The following is a 21,169-nucleotide window of genomic DNA, read 5'->3' on the forward strand; positions in this document are numbered from 1 at the left end:
GAGATCTACTGTCAGATTTGTAAGCAGCTCACTCAGAATCCGTCCAAGAGCAGCCACGCTCGGGGATGGATCCTCCTGTCGCTCTGTGTCGGCTGCTTTGCACCTTCGGAGAAGTTTGTCAAGGTAAGACATGACTTGACACCAATGTCCGCGAACACTGCAGCTTTAGAACTCTTCAAAATAGTCAGTGATTACTCTGGTCTGTCTGTAATCAGTCATTCCTTTCTTTAGTCTGCAGTTTTTGAACGGTTCTTCACCACAACCTTCTGCTCTTTGGTTGTTTTCAGTATTTAAGGACGTTTCTGAACAACGGCCCGCCTGGTTATGCTCCATATTGCGAGGAAAGACTGCGGAGGACGTTTGTCAACCGTACACGGACCCAGCCGCCTTCTTGGTTGGAGTTACAGGTGCCGAAAAAAACTAGAAATCCAGAAAGCCTTGAAATGATGGCTTCTTGAGTTGCAGTATCCGATTGTTCCTTTGTCCTGCACAGGCCACTAAATCCAAGAAGCCCATAATGCTTCCGGTGACGTTCATGGATGGCACCACCAAGACGCTCCTCGCGGACTCAGCCACCACGGCCAGCGAGCTGTGCAACGCTCTGGCGGACAAGATCAACCTCAAGGACCGCTTTGGGTTCTCGCTGTACATCGCTCTTTTCGACAAGGTAAGACAGCGGTGTCAAACTCTTTTTTATTGAGGGCCGCATTGCCATTGTGGCTGCCCTTAGAGGGCTGCTTGTAACATCCATCCATCCATCCATCTTCTTCCGCTTATCCGAGGTCGGGTCGCGGGGGCAGCAGCCTAAGCAGGGAAGCCCAGACTTTCCTCTCCCCAGCCACTTCGTCCAGCTCCTCCCGGGGGATCCCGAGGCGTTCCCAGGCCAGCCGGGAGACATAGTCTTCCCAACGTGTCCTGGGTCTTCCCCGTGGCCTCCTACCGGTCGGACGTGCCCGAAACACCTCCCGAGGGAGGCGTTCGGGTGGCATCCTGACCAGATGCCCGAACCACCTCATCTGGCTCCTCTCGATATGGAGGAGCAGCGGCTTTACTTTGAGCTCCCCCCGGATGACAGAGCTTCTCACCCTATCTCTAAGGGAGAGCCCCGCCACCCGGCGGAGGAAACTCATTTCGGCCGCTTGTACCCGTGATCTTGTCCTTTCGGTCATGACCCAAAGCTCATGACCATAGGTGAGGATGGGAACGTAGATCGACCGGTAAATTGAGAGCTTTGCCTTCCGGCTCAGCTCCTTCTTCACCACAACGGATCGATACAGCGTCCGCATTACTGAAGATGCCGCACCGATCCGCCTGTCGATCTCACGATCCACTCTTCCCTCACTCGTGAACAAGACTCTGAGGTACTTGAACTCCTCCACTTGGGGCAAGATCTCCTCCCCAACCCGGAGATGGCACTCCACCCTTTTCCGGGCGAGAACCATGGACTCGGATTTGGAGGTGCTGATTCCCATCCCAGTCGCTTCACACTCGGCTGCGAACCGATCCAGTGAGAGCTGAAGATCTTGGCCAGATGAAGCCATCAGGACCACATCATCTGCAAAAAGCAGAGACCTAATCCTGCAGCCACCAAACCAGATACCCTCAACGCCCTGACTGCGCCTAGAAATTCTGTCCATAAAGGTTATGAACAGAATCGGTGACAAAGGGCAGCCCTGGCGGAGTCCAACCCTCACTGGAAACGTGTCCGACTTACTGCCGGCAATGCGGACCAAGCTCTGACACCGATTATACAGGGAGCGAACCGCCACAATAAGACAGTCCGTTACCCCATACTCTCTGAGCACTCCCCACAGGACTTCCCGGGGTACACGGTCGAATGCCTTCTCCAAGTCCACAAAGCACATGTAGACTGGTTGGGCAAACTCCCATGCATCCTCAAGGACCCTGCCGAGAGTATAGAGCTGGTCCACAGTTCCACGACCAGGACGAAAACCACACTGTTCCTCCTGAATCCGAGGTTCGACTATATGGCGTAGCCTCCTCTCCAGTACACCTGAATAGACCTTACCGGGAAGGCTGAGGAGTGTGATCCCACGATAGTTGGAACACACCCTCCGGTTCCCCTTCTTAAAGAGAGGAACCACCACCCCGGTCTGCCAATCCAGAGGTACCGCCCCCGATGTCCACGCGATGTTGCAGAGTCTTGTCAACCAAGACAGCCCCACAACATCCAGAGCCTTAAAGAGCTCCGGGCGGATCTCATCCACCCCCGGGGCCTTGCCACCGAGGAGCTTTTTAACTACCTCGGCAACCTCAGCCCCAGAAATAGGAGAGCCCACCACATATTCCCCAGGCCCTGCTTCCTCATAGGAAGACGTGCTGGTAGGATTGAGGAGGTCTTCGAAGTATTCTCTCCACCGATCCACAACATCCGCAGTCGAGGTCAACAGAGCACCATCCCCACCATACACGGTGTTGACACTGCACTGCTTCCCCTTCCTGAGGCGGCGGATGGTGGGCGTACAGTGAATGTTAATATTAGGCAACTGATTTTGATTATTATATTTTCTATTAGGATTGATGTATAGCTTGTTTTGAAATCACCATGCAGATATTTAAGTATTTATTTGTGAGTGTGAATGTTGTCTGTCTATTTGTGTTGGCCCTGTGTCCAGGGTGTACCCCGCCTTCCGCCCGAATGCAGCTGAAATAGGCTCCAGCACCCCCCGCGACCCCAAAAGGGACAAGCGGTAGCAAATGGATGGATGGATTTTTGATAACAAAAATAAATACGAGGAACACCTTAAGTTAACGTTAAAGTACCAATGATTGCCACACACACACTAGGTGTGGTGAAATTATTCTCTGCATTTGACCCATCACCCTTGACCACCCCCTGGGAGGTGAGGAGAGCAGTGAGCAGCAGCGGTGGCCGCGCCCGGGAATCATTTTTGGTGATTTAACCCCCAATTCTAGATAGTATTTGAGTGAGGAACATTAGCAAATGCATGCAGTACATTAATCTGTCAAAGTTGAAAGAACAAATACAATGAGCCAGAAAGTACCTTTGGGCTACTTTAAATGATGTGGAGGGGCCATTTAAACAAAGTTGTGAGCCACATTAAATGATCTGGCGGGCTACATTAAATGAGGTGGCGGGCCACGTTAAATCTTGGTTGGGGCCTGCTGGGTCAGTCCCCGCGTCTATTGTAGCAGCTCGGCAAGGCGGCCAGCTGCTGGGGTAGTGACCGTGTGTGTCAGCAGCGTGTCTGTGATGTCTTTTTTTTTCTTTCTTCTTCCTCTTCCCTTGTGGAAAGGATCCACAAGGTAAGTTGCTGTATGTACCATCACCATCGTTGGGGTCCCTGTAGGCGGGTTGGGTGGTGGTTTCCATGACCCGGGGGCGGTCCTGCGGCAGCCGACTTGGGCAAGGCGGTCTTCCCGTACGGCTGCGGGGAGTCTCTTGGCCCCCCCGGGGTCGGGCGTCCCGCCCATCTGCCCGCTTGGAGTGTGGTCTCTCGCTGGCTTGGGGGATGGTTGTCCCTTGCTTCTAACGTGCCTTCTCCTCTGCTGGGTGCGTCTGTCTATGACCTGCCGCTGGCTCTGCCGAGCAGCACGGTGGACTCTCTGGGGCTCCTGTCGCTGGCCGGCCTGCTGCTTTGGGGAGGGCTCTCTGGGTGGCCGGGGCCGTACTTTGGCTTCTGCACACACTGGGAGACAAAATATATTGTACATAAAAATACACATACATATTCACATACCGTATTTTTTGGACTATAAGTCGCACTGACCGAAAATGCATAATAAAGAAGGAGAAAAACATATATAAGTCGCACTGGAGTATGTCCCTCGGGAAGTCCTGTGGGGAGTGCTCAGAGAGTATGGGGTATCGGACTGTCTGATTGTGGCAGGCCGCTCCCTGTATGCTCAGTGCCAGAGCTTGGTCCGCATTGCCGGCAGTAAGTCGGACACGTTTCCAGTGAGGGTTGGACTCCGCCAAGGCTGCCCTTTGTCACCGATTCTGTTCATAACTTTTATGGACAGAATTTCTAGGCGCAGTCAAGGCGTTGAGGGGATCTGGTTTGGTGGCTGCAGGATTAGGTCTCTGCTTTTTGCAGATGATGTGGTCTTGATGGCTTCATCTGGCCAGGATCTTCAGCTCTCACTGGATCGGTTCGCAGCCGAGTGTGAAGCGACTGGGATGAGAATCAGCACCTCCAAGTCCGAGTCCATGGTTCTCGCCCGGAAAAGGGTGGAGTGCCATCTCCGGGTTGGGGAGGAGGTCTTGCCCCAAGTGGAGGAGTTCAAGTACCTCAGAGTCTTGTTCACGAGTGAGGGAAGAGTGGATCGTGATATCGACAGGCGGATCGGTGCGGCCTCTTCAGTAATGCGGACGCTGTATCGATCCGTTGTGGTGAAGAAGGAGCTGAGCCGAAAGGCAAAGCTCTCAATTTACCGGTCGATCTACGTTCCCATCCTCACCTATGGTCATGAGCTTTGGGTTATGACCGAAAGGACAAGATCACGGGTAATGAGTTTCCTCCGCCGGGTGGCGGGGCTCTCCCTTAGAGATAGGGTGAGAAGCTCTGCCATCCGGGGGGAGCTCAAAGTAAAGCCGCTGCTCCTCCACATCGAGAGGAGCCAGATGAGGTGGTTCGGGCATCTGGTCAGGATGCCACCCGAACGCCTCCCTAGGGAGGTGTTTAGGGCACGTCCGACTGGTAGGAGGCCGCGGGGAAGACCCAGGACACGTTGGGAAGACTATGTCTCCCGGCTGGCCTGGGAACGCCTCGGGGTCCCACAGGAAGAGCTGGACGAAGTGGCTGGGGAGAGGGAAGTCTGGGCTTCCCTGCTTAGGCTGCTGCCCCCGAGACCCGACCTCGGATAAGCGGAAGAAGATGGATGGATGGATGGATGGAGTATAAGTCGCATTTTTGGGGGCAATTTATTTGATAAAACCCAAAACCAAGAATAGACATTTGAAAGGCAATTTAAAATAAAGAATAGTGAACAACAGGCTGAATAAGTGTACGTTATATGAGGCATAAATAACCAACTGAGAACGTGCCTGGTATGTTAACGTAACATATTATGGTAAGAGTCATTCAAATAACTATAACATATAGAACATGCTATACGTTTACCAAACAATCTGTCACTCCTAGTCGCTAAATCCCATGAAATCTTATACGTCTAGTCTCTTACGTGAATGAGCTAAATAATATTATTTGATATTTTACAGTAATGTGTTAATAATTTCACACAAAAGTCACTCCTAAGTATAAGTCGCACCCCGGCCAAACTATGAAAAAAACTGTGACTTATAGTCCGAAAAATACGGTACACATAAATATTCATACATACAGTATATACCGTATTTTCCGGACTATAAGGCGCACTTAAAATCATTTTTTCCCCTCAAAACTCAACAGTGCGCCTTATAACCCAGTGCGCCTAATGTAAGGAATAATTTTGGTTGAGCATACCCACCTCGAAGCAATTTTATTTGGTACATGGTCTGATGATAAGTGTGACCATTAGATGGCAGTCAAACATACGAGATAAGTGTAGCCTGCACCACGATGGGTCTCAAGTAAACAACACCAACATTTTAATTGTTCCATTGAAAATATAGAACATTACACACGGCGCTCAAAAATCTATCAAAATGTTTTAGTACGACTTTGGTAAGCTATGAAGCCGCACCGCTTGATGGATTATCGGCGCATTAAACATACGAGTATTATTATGGTGTGTGTAAGATAAGACATTATCTGGCATTTTGTGTAAATACTGAAAAATTGCACGCGTCCGCACCTTCTTCTTTTTCTCTATCTGCTTGTTATGGGACATTCATCCTCCGCTGTTGCCATTTCTAATAAAAAGTAATGTAAAGTTCTTACTTATATCTGTCAGTAAACTCGCCATGAAAGCGCTAAAACATACCGGCGTTCTGAGTTTACATTATTCAACCAAGGAACATTAGTTATTAGAGTTCCGGTCGGACGGTTTTCCACATTTCCGGTGTGGTTGTTTCCGGATGAGGAGATGCTGCTCCGTTATTGATCTAAGTAAAGTCTGAATGTCTTTACATCTTTTGACACTTCTTCCACTCCCGTCCTTGCACGCTACACCGCTACAACAAAGATGACGCGGAGAAAACGCTGTCGAAGGTGAGCCACGTAAATAAGACCGCCCACAAAACGGCTCATCCGGAAGAGATTGTCAGAAAGCGGCTTGAAGTTGATCTGTAAAACATCATCTATGCAACATTTTGACCAAAGAACCACCATAACATGTTATGTAGACCACAAGGAAGTGTTTTACATTTAGAAAAAAATAATAATAATTAGGGATGTCCGATAATGGCTCTTTGCCGATATCCGATATTCCGATATTGTCCAACTCTTTAATTACCGATACCGATATCAACCGATACCGATATCAACCGATACTGATATATGCAGTTGTGGAATTAACACATTATTATGCCTAATTTGGACCTTATCTTCACCATACCTGGTTGTCCAAATTAGGCATAATCCATCCATCCATCCATTTTCTACCGCTTATTCCCTTTGGTTGTCTGTCTATCTGTGTTGGCCCTGCGATGAGGTGGCGACTTGTCCAGGGTGTACCCTGCCTTCCGCCCGATTGTAGCTGAGATAGGCTCCAGCGCCCCCCCGCGACCCCAAAGGGAATAAGCGGTAGAAAATGGATGGATGGATGGATTATGCCTAATTTGGACAACCAGGTATGGTGAAGATAAGGTCCTTTTTTTAAAATATTAATAAAATAAAATAAGATAAATAAATTAAAAACATTTTCTTGAATAAAAAAGAAAGTAAAACAATATAAAAACCGTTACATAGAAACTAGTAATTAATGAAAATAAGTAAAATTAACTGTTAAAGGTTAGTACTATTAGTGGACCAATCATGTGTGCTTACGGACTGTATCCCTTGCAGACTGTATTGATATATATTGATATATAATGTAGGAACCAAAATATTAATAATAGAAAGAACCAACCCTTTTGTGTGAATGAGTGTGAATGAGTATAAATGGGGGAGGGAGGTTGTTTGGGTTGGTGCACTAATTGTAAGTGTATAATGTGTTTTTTATGTTGATTTAATTAAAAACAAACAAAAAACAAACAAAAAAAACCCCCAAAAAACCGATGCCGATAATAATAAAAAAAACGATACCGATAATTTCCGATATTACATTTTAAAGCATTTATCGGCATCTCTAATAATAATATGACTCCTTTAACGCGCCCTATAATCCGGTGCGCCTAATATAAGAAAAATATATAAAATAGACCATTCATCGGCAATGCGCCTTACAATCCGGTGGGCGGGATGTGGTGTACCCTATGGTCCGGAAAATACGGTACATACATCCGTACATTCATTTTATACATACGTACTAGAGATGCGCGGATAGGCAATTTATCTCATCCGCAACCGCGTCAGAAAGTCGTCAACCATCCGCCATCCACCCGATGTAACGTTTGATCAGAACTGCATCCGCCCGCCATCCGCCCGTTGTTATATATCTAATATTAATTTAAAAAAAAAAAAGGGTGAAAACTACGCGAATTGCACCTTGTGCAGACAAGATTTTTCGATCGGACACGGAGGAATTAGCGATGTAAAAGACCACGTTGGGACAAAAAAACACAAGTCTAATGCCGTTGCTAGCGATACAAGTGGAAAACTTTCAACGTTTTTCGTCGCCCAAACAGATTCTTTGGATGTGATAAATGCCGAAGTTTTATTTACGGAGGCAATAATTGAGCATGGACTTCCAATTGCACTGGCTGATCACATGGGACAGTTAATAATGTAATGCAACCTTTAAAAATCATTACGCGGTGATCGCGATCCCAAAAATAAACTTTTCTTGCATGATAATGTCCAGAAAAATTCGCTTTATATTACTATAGAGTCCTTTTAACGAATGAGTTTGATGGTTTATCACAAACCTTAAATGAAATTCCATGGCCACTGTCCTGCTCTCTATATCAACCAGGGTGAGCCCCACCCCTTTCGTGAGCGCACTGAGCGCGGAGTGACCCCTGTTACGCGCCCCCGGCAACAGGGGTGGCAAGCAGGTAAGCTGCGCGGGCGGAGCGCGCGGAGTGACCCATGTTACGAGCCCCCGGCCACGGGGGTGGCGGGCAGGTAAGCTGCTTACCTGCTGCGCGTGACGCCGGCCGCGTCGAAAGCGGACGAGGCGGGGTGTCGGTGCGGTGGGCGCGGTAGTGACCCTGGACGTGCGTCAGGCCCTTCTCGCGGATCGCCTCAGCTACGGCTCCCGGTGGGGCCCTCTCGGGGGAAGGGGCCTCGGTCCCGGACCCCGGCGAGGCGTCGGGGGCCTTCTCCGCTCCGTAAAAGTGTCCATCTCTTTTTTTTTTTTTCTTCTGTTGTGGCATATGCAGCAGGTGCCTGCTCGTTTTTCGTATGTGGGTAACAACATTTAACTATGTATATATATTTCCCAATTGGTTTAACTGCCACCCGCAAAAAAAAAATAAAAATAAAAAATAAAAAAAATATCTAATTAATCCGCCCGACCCGACCCGCGAGCGGATAAAATCTTTTTTTTTTTTAATTTCATCCGCCCGATCCGCGGATAATCCGCGGACTCCGCGGTTGTGTCCGCAAACCGCGCATCTCTAATACGTACATACTCGCACATATTGGTACTTACATACACAAATACAGTACATACATACACACTCACATTCACTGTACAAACACTGTACATATACAAGTACATATGCATTCATACACTAATGCATGGGTCAATTTGAATGAGGTGGTGGGCCACTTTAAATGATGTGACGGGCCCCCAGGCCTTGAGTTAAACCTGAGTTAATACTGTGAATTAACTACAGGATTCAAAGAACCTCCATCCATCCTTCAGGTATCGTCGCTGGGCAGCGGCAACGACCACGTCATGGACGCCATTTCCCAGTGTGAGCAGTACGCCAAAGAGCAAGGCGCACAGGAACGCAACGCTCCGTGGAGGCTGTTCTTCAGGAAGGAGATCTTCACGCCGTGGCACGACCCCGCCGACGACCATGTGGCCACCAATCTCATTTACCAGCAGATTGTGCGAGGGGTGAAGTTCGGAGAATACCGCTGCGAGAGGGTAAGCCACGTTGTCGCCGTGTCATTTCAAAGATCTGGTTGATGCGATCATGGCTTTCCTCGAAAGGAGGAAGACCTAGCCGAGCTGGCATCTCAGCAGTACTACGTGGATTACGGCTTGGAAATCCTGCACGACCGCCTCCTCAGCCTCATCCCCTCCTACATCCCGGACAGGGAAATCACCTCCACCAAGACTCCGGAGAAGTGGGCTCAGCTCATCATCACCGCCCACAAGAAGGTAGCGCTCGCCAAAACCTGATGCATCCTGTGTTTTGCCGTGCTTTCATAACCTCCGTGTCTATCCAGGGACTGCACAGTAAGAGGAGGCCAAACACGCAGAAGGTGAAGGAGGACGTAGTGTCTTTTGCTCGATTAAAGTGGCCTTTATTGTTTTCACGCTTCTACGAGGCCTTCAAGTTCTCAGGTTGGTCGAACAAAGACGCTAACAGGTTGTGCAGAGATGTCATACCTTGGATTTGCGTTTGAATAGGACCCAGTCTGCCCAAGAACGATGTCATCGTCGCAGTAAACTGGACGGGTGTTTACTTTGTGGACGAGCAGGAACAAGTCCTTCTGGAGCTTTCTTTCCCGGAAACCATTGCGGTGTCCAGCAGCAGGTGTGATGCCAACCAGGAGATCACATGATCACGGGTGCATTGTTCTGATTTTGACTGCTGGAATCTTGCAGAGGCGGCAAACTCCAAGGTCAGAGTTTCACACTGGCCACCATCAAAGGAGACGAGTACACGTTCACGTCGAACAACGCAGAGGACATCCGGGACTTGGTAGTGGCCTTCCTGGAGGGTCTGCGTAAGCGGTCCAAGTTTGTGGTGGGACTTCTGGACTGTCCCAATCCTGGTGCGACTGTGCAAGTGACAAAAAATGAACACCTACTGTAACTGATGATGGTCTAAAATAGCTGTTTTTATCTTCCAGCTGGGGCAGAGTCTACATTCCTGAGTTTCTCAAAGGGGGATCTGATCATACTCGATGAACATGACGGGGAGCATGTGATGAACTCCGGCTGGGCTCACGGGATCAACGACAAGACCAAGCAGCGAGGCGACTTCCCGGCGGACTGCGTCTATGTTCTGCCTACCATCACCAGACCTCAGTACGACATTGTGGTGAGCGTAAACCAGAAGTTGTGACAGTTGAGACATTTCTGATAGATCACACCTTCCGAGTTTACAGCGTTCTTTAAATTGTAGGCTCTGGTGACGATGACTCCGGATCAGAGGAGGGAATCCGTCACGCTGTCCCAGATGAGTCTTGTGGACAACGAGGATAAAACCAAGGCCTACACACTGGAGGAGTTCTCCTACGACTACTTCAGGTGGACTTTCTGACTCTTTTCATCTTGTTATCCCAAGCTACAGCTAAATAAGTCCTTGGTGGTCTCTCCAGGCCTCCTCCAAAGAGCACCCTGAGCAGGGTGATGATATCTAAAGCTCGAGGGAAGGAGCGTCTGTGGAGCTGCAGCAAGGAGCCTCTCAAGCAACCTCTTCTGAAGAAAGTTTTTGCCCACGAGGAGCTTTCCCAGGAGGCTTGCCAGGCGTTCATGGATATCCTTTAATGAAGGATCACACTAAAACAAGCTGCCCTGGAGGTACAGCTAGTTCTGGTATCTGGTGGTATCACGCGCAAAATTTCGTGTCTAAAAACCTTGACTTTGACCGTACCTGTGATGAAGTACATGGGCGACTACCCGTCCAAGCGGGTGCGCTCGGTCAACGAGCTCACCGATCAGATCTTCGAAGGGGCCCTGAAAGCTGAGCCGCTGAAAGACGAGATCTTCTGTCAGATTCTCAAGCAGCTCACCGACAATCACATCAAGTAAGGAGCACAAAAGGTGCTCTCTGAGACTACTTTGACAGCAACGTTTGTCCAACGTGTCATGTGGCTTAGGTACAGCGAGGAGAAGGGCTGGGAGCTGCTGTGGTTGTGTACCGGCTTGTTTCCTCCTAGTAACATCCTGCTGCCCCACGTCCAGAAGTTCCTCAAGGCCAAGAAGCACTATCCTTTGGCTCCCGATTGCATGCAGCGGCTGCAAAAAGCCTTGAGGTAACACACTCACACATCCTTAAACCCAACCCTCGATCTTCACTACTGTTCCGCTCTAATGGATCCTGCTTGTCATTTGTGGTAGAAACGGATCAAGGAAGTATCCTCCTCACCTGGTGGAGGTGGAGGCCATCCAGCACAAAACCACACAGATCTTCCACAAAGTTTATTTCCCAGATGACTCGGACGAGGTCAGTGTGTACTAAATCTACTTTGTGTATTCTTGTATGAAATAAGGAAATGATTGTTGTGATTATGTTTGTCCTAAATTGTGTTTGTGTAAGCTAATTCTTCTACTTCTGAAGCTATGTACCGTATTTTTCGGACTATAAGTCGAAGTCTTTTTCATAGTTTAGCCGGTGGTGCGACTTATACTCAGGAGCGACTTATGTGTGAAATCATTAACACATTACCGTAAAATATCAAATAATATTATTTAGCTCATTCACGTAAGAGACTAGACGTATAAGATTTCATGGGATTTAGCGATCAGGAGTGACAGATTGTTTGGTAAACGTATAGCATGTTCTAGATGTTATAGTTATTTGAATGACTCTTACCATAATATGTTACGTTAACATACCAGGCACCTTCTCAGTTGGTTATTTATGCGTCATATAACGTACACTTATTCAGCCTGTTGTTCACTATTCTTTATTTATTTTAAATTGCCTTTCAAATGTCTATTCTTGGGGTTGGGTTTTATCAAATACATTTCCCCAAAAAATGCGACTTATACTCCAGTGCGACTTATATATGTTTTTTCCCTTCTTTATTATGCATTTTCGGCCGGTGCAATTTATAGTCCGAAAAATACGGTACTCAAAAAGGCAGAATTTGTGAAAATATGCTCTCCTTATGTCTGATTATTTTTCTGACAAATACACCACATGGTGGCGCTGTTATTAAACCACCACCGTTTTACGCAGATTGTCTTGAAATTTGTCATACGGCGCAATGTGCTGTAAAAAAACACCCACCATAACTGTTTACATGAATCACCACCAAATCTGTTGCACACCTTTTGAGCAAAATTGGTTGAAAAACATGGCAATTACAAACTAATTGTCCATATAAGGGGTGTCCCGATACAACTTTTTCACTTGCAATACTGGAGCCTTGAGTATTGGCCGATACGGTATCAGCACGAATCATACATTTATTATTTTGTAGTGTGGAACGTTAGAAAATGGTTGATCAAGTGAACTTAGCCAAACAGAGAACAATAATAGTTGTGTAAAACACTAACCTACAGGTAAAAGCCAGTAAATTAGAATATTTTGAAAAACTTGATTTATTTCAGTAATTGTATTCAAAAGGTGTAACTTGTACATTATATTTATTCATTGCACACAGACTGATGCGTTCAAATGTTTATTTCATTTAATTTTGATGATTTGAAGTGGCAACAAATGAAAATCCAAAATTCCGTGTGTCACAAAATTAGAATATTACTTAAGGCTAATACAAAAAAGGGATTTTTAGAAATGTTGGCCAACTGAAAAGTATGAAAATGAAAAACATGAGCATGGACAATACTCAAAACTTGGTTGGAGCTCCTTTTGCCTCAATTACTGCGTTAATGCGGCGTGGCATGGAGTCGATGAGTTTCTGGCACTGCTCAGGTGTTATGAGAGCCCAGGTTGCTCTGATAGTGGCCTTCAACTCTTCTGCGTTTTTGGGTCTGGCATTCTGCATCTTCCTTTTCACAATACCCCACAGATTTTCTATGGGGCTAAGGTCAGGGGAGTTGGCGGGCCAATTTAGAACAGAAATACCATGGTCCGTAAACCAGGCACGGGTAGATTTTGCGCTGTGTGCAGGCGCCAAGTCCTGTTGGAACTTGAAATCTCCATCTCCATAGAGCAGGTCAGCAGCAGGAAGCATGAAGTGCTCTAAAACTTGCTGGTAGACGGCTGCGTTGACCCTGGATCTCAGGAAACAGAGTGGACCGACACCAGCAGATGACATGGCACCCCAAACCATCACCCAACCATGCAAATTTTGCATTTCCTTTGGAAATCGAGGTCCCAGAGTCTGGAGGAAGACAGGAGAGGCACAGGATCCACGTTGCCTGAAGTCTAGTGTAAAGTTTACACCATCAGTGATGGTTTGGGGTGCCATGTCATCTGCTGGTGTCGGTCCACTCTGTTTCCTGAGATCCAGGGTCAACGCAGCCGTCTACCAGCAAGTTTTAGAGCACTTCATGCTTCCTGCTGCTGACCTGCTCTATGGAGATGGAGATTTCAAGTTCCAACAGGACTTGGCGCCTGCACACAGCGCAAAATCTACCCGTGCCTGGTTTACGGACCATGGTATTTCTGTTCTAAATTGGCCCGCCAACTCCCCTGACCTTAGCCCCATAGAAAATCTGTGGGGTATTGTGAAAAGGAAGATGCAGAATGCCAAACCCAAAAACGCAGAAGAGTTGAAGGCCACTATCAGAGCAACCTGGGCTCTCATAACACCTGAGCAGTGCCAGAAACTCATCGACTCCATGCCACGCCGCATTAACGCAGTAATTGAGGCAAAAGGAGCTCCAACCAAGTATTGAGTATTGTACATGCTCATATTTTTAATTTTCATACTTTTCAGTTGGCCAACATTTCTAAAAATCCCTTTTTTGTATTAGCCTTAAGTAATATTCTAATTTTGTGACACACGGAATTTTGGATTTTCATTTGTTGCCACTTCAAATCATCAAAATTAAATGAAATAAACATTTGAATGCATCAGTCTGTGTGCAATGAATAAATATAATGTACAAGTTACACCTTTTGAATGCAATTACTGAAATAAATCAAGTTTTTCAAAATATTCTAATTTACTGGCTTTTACCTGTATTTATTAACTATCTGGACTGGGCTTATGGTGTTTCTATGAAGTTGAAGTGGAGTGGAAATTGTATTATTATTTTTTTTTTCTTGATGGCCACAATAGTACAAAAAGTTAAACCCATAACACAGCAAGTTGAATGATAATGTGGACACGCTTGTTACTTGATACTTTCTAATACACTTCTGCTTTGGAGACTTTGTATGTGTAAATAATATGCAACTATAATTATTCCATACTTGTTTATATTGTCAAATGTTGTGTTTTAGTCTGCAATATTGTTCGATGAAAAACACCTTTTATGTATGTCTAGCTTGTGTGCTGTTGTGTGCCTAGCTGTTGTGTAGCTGCTAGCTTTTAGGAGCCTATAGCCTACCATGTTTACTTTTTTAAATGACTTGACTGAAATACGAAGAAAGACCAACCTTTTGTGTTTATTGAAAGACATTTAAATGTTAACTGGCTGGCCAGTTTTGCCCAAGCAAACACGCTGCATGACTGCTTGTATTGGAGCACTTATATCGAAGATTCTAGATGCAGGCTAATATTCTGCTGATATCGAACTGATATTCAATATTAATATTAGATTCAGATACCCCTATTCCATAATTTACAGACTATTTGTCTAACCATGGTAACACTTTGAGTATATCAGTATGACATGCACACTAACATGTCTTCCATAGCATTTTGAACACAACCCATACACGGCGCCACAAATTGGCTGATCAATTCTGTTCAAAAACTTGCAAACTACTTAAACTGCAGCAGAAGATCAAAAGTAAATACAAACCCTGTTTCCATATGAGTTGGGAAATTGTGTTAGATGTAAATATAAACAGAATACATTGATTTGCAAATCATTTTCAACCCATATTCCTTTCGAATGCACTACAAAGACAAGATATTTGATGTTCAAACTCATAAACTTTTCTTTTTTTTTTTTGCAAATAATAATTAACTTAGAATTTCATGGCTGCAACATGTGCCAAAGTAGTTGGGAAAGGGCATGTTCACCACTGTGTTACATGGCCTTTCCTTTTAACAACACTCAGTAAACGTTTGGGAACTGAAGAGACACATTTTTTAAGCTTCTCAGGTGAAATTCCTTCCCATTCTTGCTTGATGTACAGCTTAAGTTGTTCAACAGTCCGGGGGTCTCCGTTGTGGTATTTTAGGCTTCATAATGCGCCACACATTTTCAATGGGAGACCGGTCTGGACTACAAGCAGGCCAGTCTAGTACCCGCACTCTTTTACTATGAAGCCACGTTGATGTAACACGTGGCATGGCATTGTCTTGCTGAAATAAGCAGGGGCGTCCATAGTAACGTTGCTTGGATGGCAACATATGTTGCTCCAAAACCTGTATGTACCTTTCAGCATTAATGGTGCCTTCACAGATGTGTAAGTTACCCATGTCTTGGGCACTAATACACCCCCATACCATCACAGATGCTGGCTTTTCAACTTTGCGCCTATAACAATCCGGATGGTTCTTTTCCTCTTTGGTCCGGAGGACACGACGTCCACAGTTTCCAAAAAACAATTTGAAATGTGGACTCGTCAGACCACAGAACACTTTTCCACTTTGTATCAGTCCATCTTAGATGAGCTCAGGCCCAGCGAAGCCGACGGCGTTTCTGGGTGTTGTTGATAAAGGGTTTTCGCCTTGCATAGGAGAGTTTTAACTTGCACTTACAGATGTAGCGACCAACTGTAGTTACTGACAGTGGGTTTCTGAAGTGTCCCTGAGCCCATGTGGTGATATCCTTTACACACTGATGTCGCTTGTTGATGCAGTACAGCCTGAGGGATCGAAGGTCACAGTCTTAGCTGCTTACGTGCAGTGATTTCTCCAGATTCTCTGAACCCTTTGATGATATTATGGACCGTAGATGGTGAAATCCCTAAATTCCTTGCAATAGCTGGTTGAGAAAGGTTTTTCTTAAACTGTTCAACAATTTGCTCACGCATTTGTTGACAAAGTGGTGACCCCTCGCCCCATCCTTGTTTGTGAATGACTGAGCATTTCATGGAATCTACTTTTACACCCAATCATGGCACCCACCTGTTCCCAATTTGCCTGTTCACCTGTGGGATGTTCCAAATAAGTGTTTGATGAGCATTCCTCAACTTTATCAGTATTTATTGCCACCTTTCCCAACTTCTTTGTCACGTGTTGCTGGCATCAAATTCTAAAGTTAATGATTATTTGAACAAAAAAAAAAGTTTATCAGTTTGAACATCAAATATGTTGTCTTTGTTGCATATTCAACTGAATATGGGTTGAGAATGATTTGCAAATCATTGTATTCCGTTTATATTTACATCTAACACAGTTTCCCAACTCATATGGAAACGGGGTTTGTATGACAAAGGTTTGTTGTGAGTATTTTAGACTTAGAACTAATGAAGTTCATTGCAAATATAAAAATGTGGTGTCCAGAGTGTACTCTGCCTTCCGCGGGAATGCAGCTGAGATAGGCTCCAGCACCCCCAGCGACTCCGAAAGGGACAAGCGGTAGAAAATGGATGGATGGATGCATAGTAATAGCAACATAAGAGGGGTGGAGGTTCTAAAGGCGACCATATTTAGCATTTTGTCACATGTTGACTCACTCGCTCGTAGGGATGGGTACCGAATCTTATACATTTTTGCCCATTTCCGCCGGGCAATAATTCACATAAAATCTAACTGTGCCATGTTACAGTACCTGGGTTCCATTGCTGACTCAGCCGCCAGCAGCACGGAGAGCGGACTTAGGCAAACTACCTTTGGGTAATGTTGCAATTTTCAGTAACAACAAAGTAATTGACTCAAAAAAAAGCTCTGACGCAAGTTAAGTAAGACTCCACTTTTCTAGAAATTAGCTTGATGCTGATCTACATTGGTTTTGCTATTGACATGCTACTGATTAGCCTTAACGATTTTACATGGCGATTTCGACACCTCCAAATTTGTTAATGAAAACTACAACTAAGCAGCGTGTTACAATCAAACAGCTGGTGCGTATTAAGTACAATGCTTACAGTATTAACACTTTTTAGGGCGCAGCAGACTGCAAAAACTGAATGACCTACTACTGCCATCTAACGTCTTGGACTTGCAGCTTGATTTCAGTCTTGCAAATGCGACTCAGAAATGTGATAATAAAACAACATATAACAACTGGACAGCAGTTACCATAGTCAGCTCATTTTTTAATGTTACAATTAAAAAAATAAGATTTTATTAACAAAAACAATTTATATCTATCAACACACACAAATGTACCAAAAATAGGTACTGTTGAGTACTTGGGTATCGGTACCGTATCGGTTCAAATGTGAACGGTACCCATCCTTACTCATACATGTCAATACGAACAAATCAAATCAAATCAAATCAACTTTATTTATAGAGCACATTTAAAATTTACCACAGGGGTAGCCAAAGTGCTGTACAATGAGCAGGTTAAAAGATAAAACGAGTACCGAGCAAACACAACACAACACAAACAGAACACGATAAAAAATAAATAATTAAAATAGAATTAATAAAAACATAAAAACAGGATCACAGCAGGTGTATTATGGGGCGCCATTGCAGGATGGATATCACTCAGTGTTAAAAGCCATGGAATAAAAGTATGTTTTTAAGAGAGATTTAAAAACAGGAAGAGAGGAGGCTTGTCTAACACTCAGGGGTAGGTCGTTCCAGAGCTTGGGAGCAGCAACGGCGAAAGCTCTGTCACCTCTAAGCTTCAGCCTTGTGTCAGGGACCGTCAACAGCAGCTGATCGGCTGATCTTAAGGATCGGGTGGGGCAGTAAGGCTGAAGGAGGTCGGAGAGATAGGTTGGCGCGAGGTTGTTTAGACATTTAAAAACAAATAAAAGGAGTTTAAAATGTATTCGGTAACGCACAGGGAGCCAGTGAAGGGACGCTAAAATAGGGGTGATGTGCTCACGTCTGCGGGTCTGTGTTAGCAGACGAGCAGCAGAGTTCTGCACGAGCTGCAGGCGGGCGAGGGAGGCCTGGCTAATGCCAACATACAGGGCATTACAATAATCAAGACGAGTCGAGATAAAAGCGTGGATTAATTTCTCAAGATCATGTCTTGATAGAAGCGGTTTCACTTTCGCTATTTGGCGTAATTGATAAAAGCTTTTTTGAACGACGCTGCTGATTTGTTTTTCGAATTTAAAATCTGAGTCAAACTTTACCCCCAGGTTTGTGACAGAGTCGCTGAGATACGGGGTCAGAGTGCCGAGGTCAACGTTGGGGGAGGGAGAGTGACTTGGACCGAACAACATAACTTCTGTTTTATCTTCATTTAGGCTCAGGAAGTTAGCTGAAAGCCAGACTTTGATGTCGTGCAGGCAGTCAATAAGACGTTGAACCGTGTTATTTTGTGCCATGGGAAAATAAATCTGGCAATCATCGGCATAAAAATGAAATGCAATACTGTACTTCCTAAAAATAGAACCAAGGGGGAGAAGGTAAAGCGCAAATAAAATTGGGGCAAGGATTGAGCCCTGGGGGACCCCATGTGGTAAAGGAGCTGTGGACGACATAAAACTGTCTACTTTTACACAAAAACTCCTGTCGGTTAGGTACGACCGGAACCAGTTGAGGGCGGCGCCCTTAATGCCCACACAGTTCTCAAGACGAGTGATTAAGGTGGCGTGGTCGACGGTGTCGAACGCAGCAGACAGATCTAAAAGCACCAGGACAACATATTTACCAGAATCAGTGGACAGGAGGATATCGTTACAAGTAGGCAGGTGTTAAAGGGGAACATTATCACCAGACCTATGTAAGCGTCAATATATACCTTGATGTTGCAGAAAAAAGACCATATATTTTTTTAACCGATTATTCAAACTCTAAATGGGTGAATTTTGGCGAATTAAACGCCTTTCTAATATTCGCTCTCGGAGCGATGACGTCACAACGTGACGTCACATCGGGAAGCAATCCGCCATTTTCTCAAACACCGAGTCAAATCAGCTCTGTTATTTTCCGTTTTTTCGACTTTTTTCCGTACCTTGGAGACATCATGCCTCGTCGGTGTGTTGTCGGAGGGTGTAACAACACGAACAGGGACGGATTCAAGTTGCACCAGTGGCCCAAAGATGCGAAATTGGCAAGAAATTGGACGTTTGTTCCGCACACTTTACCGACGAAAGCTATGCTACGACAAAGATGGCAAGAATGTGTGGATATCCTGCGACACTCAAAGCAGATGCATTTCCAACGATAAAGTCAAAGAAATCTGCCGCCAGACCCCCATTGAATCTGCCGGAGTGTGTGAGCAATTCAGGGACAAAGGTACCTCGGTAGCACGGCAAGCAATGGCGGCAGTTTGTTCCCGCAGACGAGCGAGCTAAACCCCCTGGATGTCTTGGCTCACACCGTCCCGAAGATGATCAAGAGAAGAATATCGACCCTAGCTTCCCTGGCCTGCTGACATGAGGGTATGTCTACAGAATATATTAATTGATGAAAATTGGGCTGTCTGCACTCTCAAAGTGCATGTTGCCAAATGTATTTCATATGCTGTAAACCTAGTTCATAGTTGTTAGTTTCCTTTAATGCCAAACAAACATACCAATCGTTGGTTAGAAGGCGATCGCCGAATTCGTCCTCGCTTTCTCCCGTGTCGCTGGCTGTCGTGTCGCTTTCGTCGGTTTAACTTGCATACAGTTCAAACCGATATGGCTCAATAGCTTCAGTTTCTTCTTCAATTTCGTTTTCGCTACCTGCTTCCGCACTACAACCATCCGTTTCAATACATGCGTAATCTGTTAAATCGCTTAAGCCGCTGAAATCCGAGTCTGAATCCGAGCTAATGTCGCTATAGCTTGCTGTTCTTTCCGCCATGTTTGTTTGTGTTGGCTTCACTATGTGACGTCACAGGAAAATGGACGGGTGTTTATAACGATGGTTAAAATCAGGCACTTTGAAGCTTTTTTTAGGGATATTGCATGATGGGTAAAATTTTTAAAAAAACTTTGAAAAATATAATAAGCCACTGGGAACTGATTTTTAATGGTTTTAACCATTCTGGACTTGTGATAATGTCAATTTTGATAGTGTAAAAAATGTAGCTTGTAGCCTCGTGTGATGCTGCCCTTATGTGTGTGTGTTTTATTATTTTGGTGTTTGGCGTCGCTTGGCAGGTGTTTGAAGTGGAGTCCAGCACCAAGGCCAAAGACTTCTGCCACAACATTTCTGGGCGCCTGATGCTCAAATCGTCTGAGGGTTTCAGTCTTTTTGTCAAGATCACAGACAAGGTAGAAGAAGGCTTACTGTATATTCGGCACAATTGTTGTCATCCATAAAAACGTTTGTTTGTTTGTTTGTTTGCTTCTTCAGGTGATCAGCGTGCCGGACGGCGACTTCTTCTTCGACTTTGTCCGCCACCTGACCGACTGGATCAAGAAAGCCAGACACGTGAAAGACGGTAAATATCTTGATCATCATTACGTTCACATGTCATATGGCGTGATCGTCGCATTATGTTTGTGCAGGCGTGGTGCCTTCACTGACCTACCAGGTGTTCTTCATGAAGAAGCTGTGGACTAACACCATGCCCGGCAAGGACGCCATGGCCGACTCCATCTTCCACTATTATCAAGTAATGTCCCGCTCTTGTTTCACGTTCGAAGGATACAAAAATGTTGCGTTTCCTTTGTCAAAAGTTGCAAAGGGTAGCAATTTGTAGTACCCTGGCGTTGGGGTACCAACTTACCTTAAGGATGGCGCTAGACACGCTGCAGAATCTGGTATAGAAGACAAAAATATCAGTTAAGGGTTTTAGGTTGCCGGTTTCTGTTCCAAACTGTACCGTGTTGATCCGAACTGAACCAAGTAATCCACAAAGTCCACTAAGTTGTGGGTCTCCACTGACCTAGCAGGTGTTCTGTGGACTAACATCATATCCAACTTCATTTTCCACTGCTGCTAAGGACCTGATCTTCCAAGATCCTAATACCACACATTAAACAGTGTGTACAAACTATAAAACTTGCTTGTACTACGAGTGGGCGTGTTGCGTGTGATCTAAGGCACTGTTTTTCAACCTTTTTTGAGCGAAGGCACATTTTTTGCATTGAAAAAATCCGGGGGCACACCACCAGCAGAAATCATCATATTTTAGTGGC

The 21,169-nt window shown here is 45.4% G+C and overlaps 1 protein-coding gene across 1 annotated transcript in view; it reads left to right on the forward strand.

Moving 5' to 3' along the window:
* The window catches only part of myo7ab (myosin VIIAb), a 90,288-nt gene that overhangs the window by 58,336 nt on the left and 10,783 nt on the right, over positions 1 to 21,169 (forward strand). Inside the window, exons 28-44 of the mRNA XM_061962770.2 lie at positions 1 to 123; positions 288 to 407; positions 494 to 667; positions 8,896 to 9,123; positions 9,190 to 9,360; positions 9,429 to 9,546; positions 9,613 to 9,739; positions 9,811 to 9,980; positions 10,059 to 10,249; positions 10,334 to 10,458; positions 10,530 to 10,687; positions 10,805 to 10,958; positions 11,031 to 11,186; positions 11,272 to 11,377; positions 20,186 to 20,299; positions 20,382 to 20,469; positions 20,537 to 20,643. The exon at positions 1 to 123 is cut by the window's left edge and continues 4 nt beyond it. Coding sequence (XP_061818754.2) covers positions 1 to 123; positions 288 to 407; positions 494 to 667; positions 8,896 to 9,123; positions 9,190 to 9,360; positions 9,429 to 9,546; positions 9,613 to 9,739; positions 9,811 to 9,980; positions 10,059 to 10,249; positions 10,334 to 10,458; positions 10,530 to 10,687; positions 10,805 to 10,958; positions 11,031 to 11,186; positions 11,272 to 11,377; positions 20,186 to 20,299; positions 20,382 to 20,469; positions 20,537 to 20,643 — 2,430 coding nt within the window. The remainder of the gene's footprint in view (positions 124 to 287; positions 408 to 493; positions 668 to 8,895; positions 9,124 to 9,189; positions 9,361 to 9,428; positions 9,547 to 9,612; positions 9,740 to 9,810; positions 9,981 to 10,058; positions 10,250 to 10,333; positions 10,459 to 10,529; positions 10,688 to 10,804; positions 10,959 to 11,030; positions 11,187 to 11,271; positions 11,378 to 20,185; positions 20,300 to 20,381; positions 20,470 to 20,536; positions 20,644 to 21,169) is intronic.

The sequence above is a fragment of the Nerophis lumbriciformis genome, linkage group LG09 (genome assembly GCF_033978685.3).
Source record: "Nerophis lumbriciformis linkage group LG09, RoL_Nlum_v2.1, whole genome shotgun sequence".
NCBI classification, from domain to species: domain Eukaryota; kingdom Metazoa; phylum Chordata; class Actinopteri; order Syngnathiformes; family Syngnathidae; genus Nerophis; species Nerophis lumbriciformis.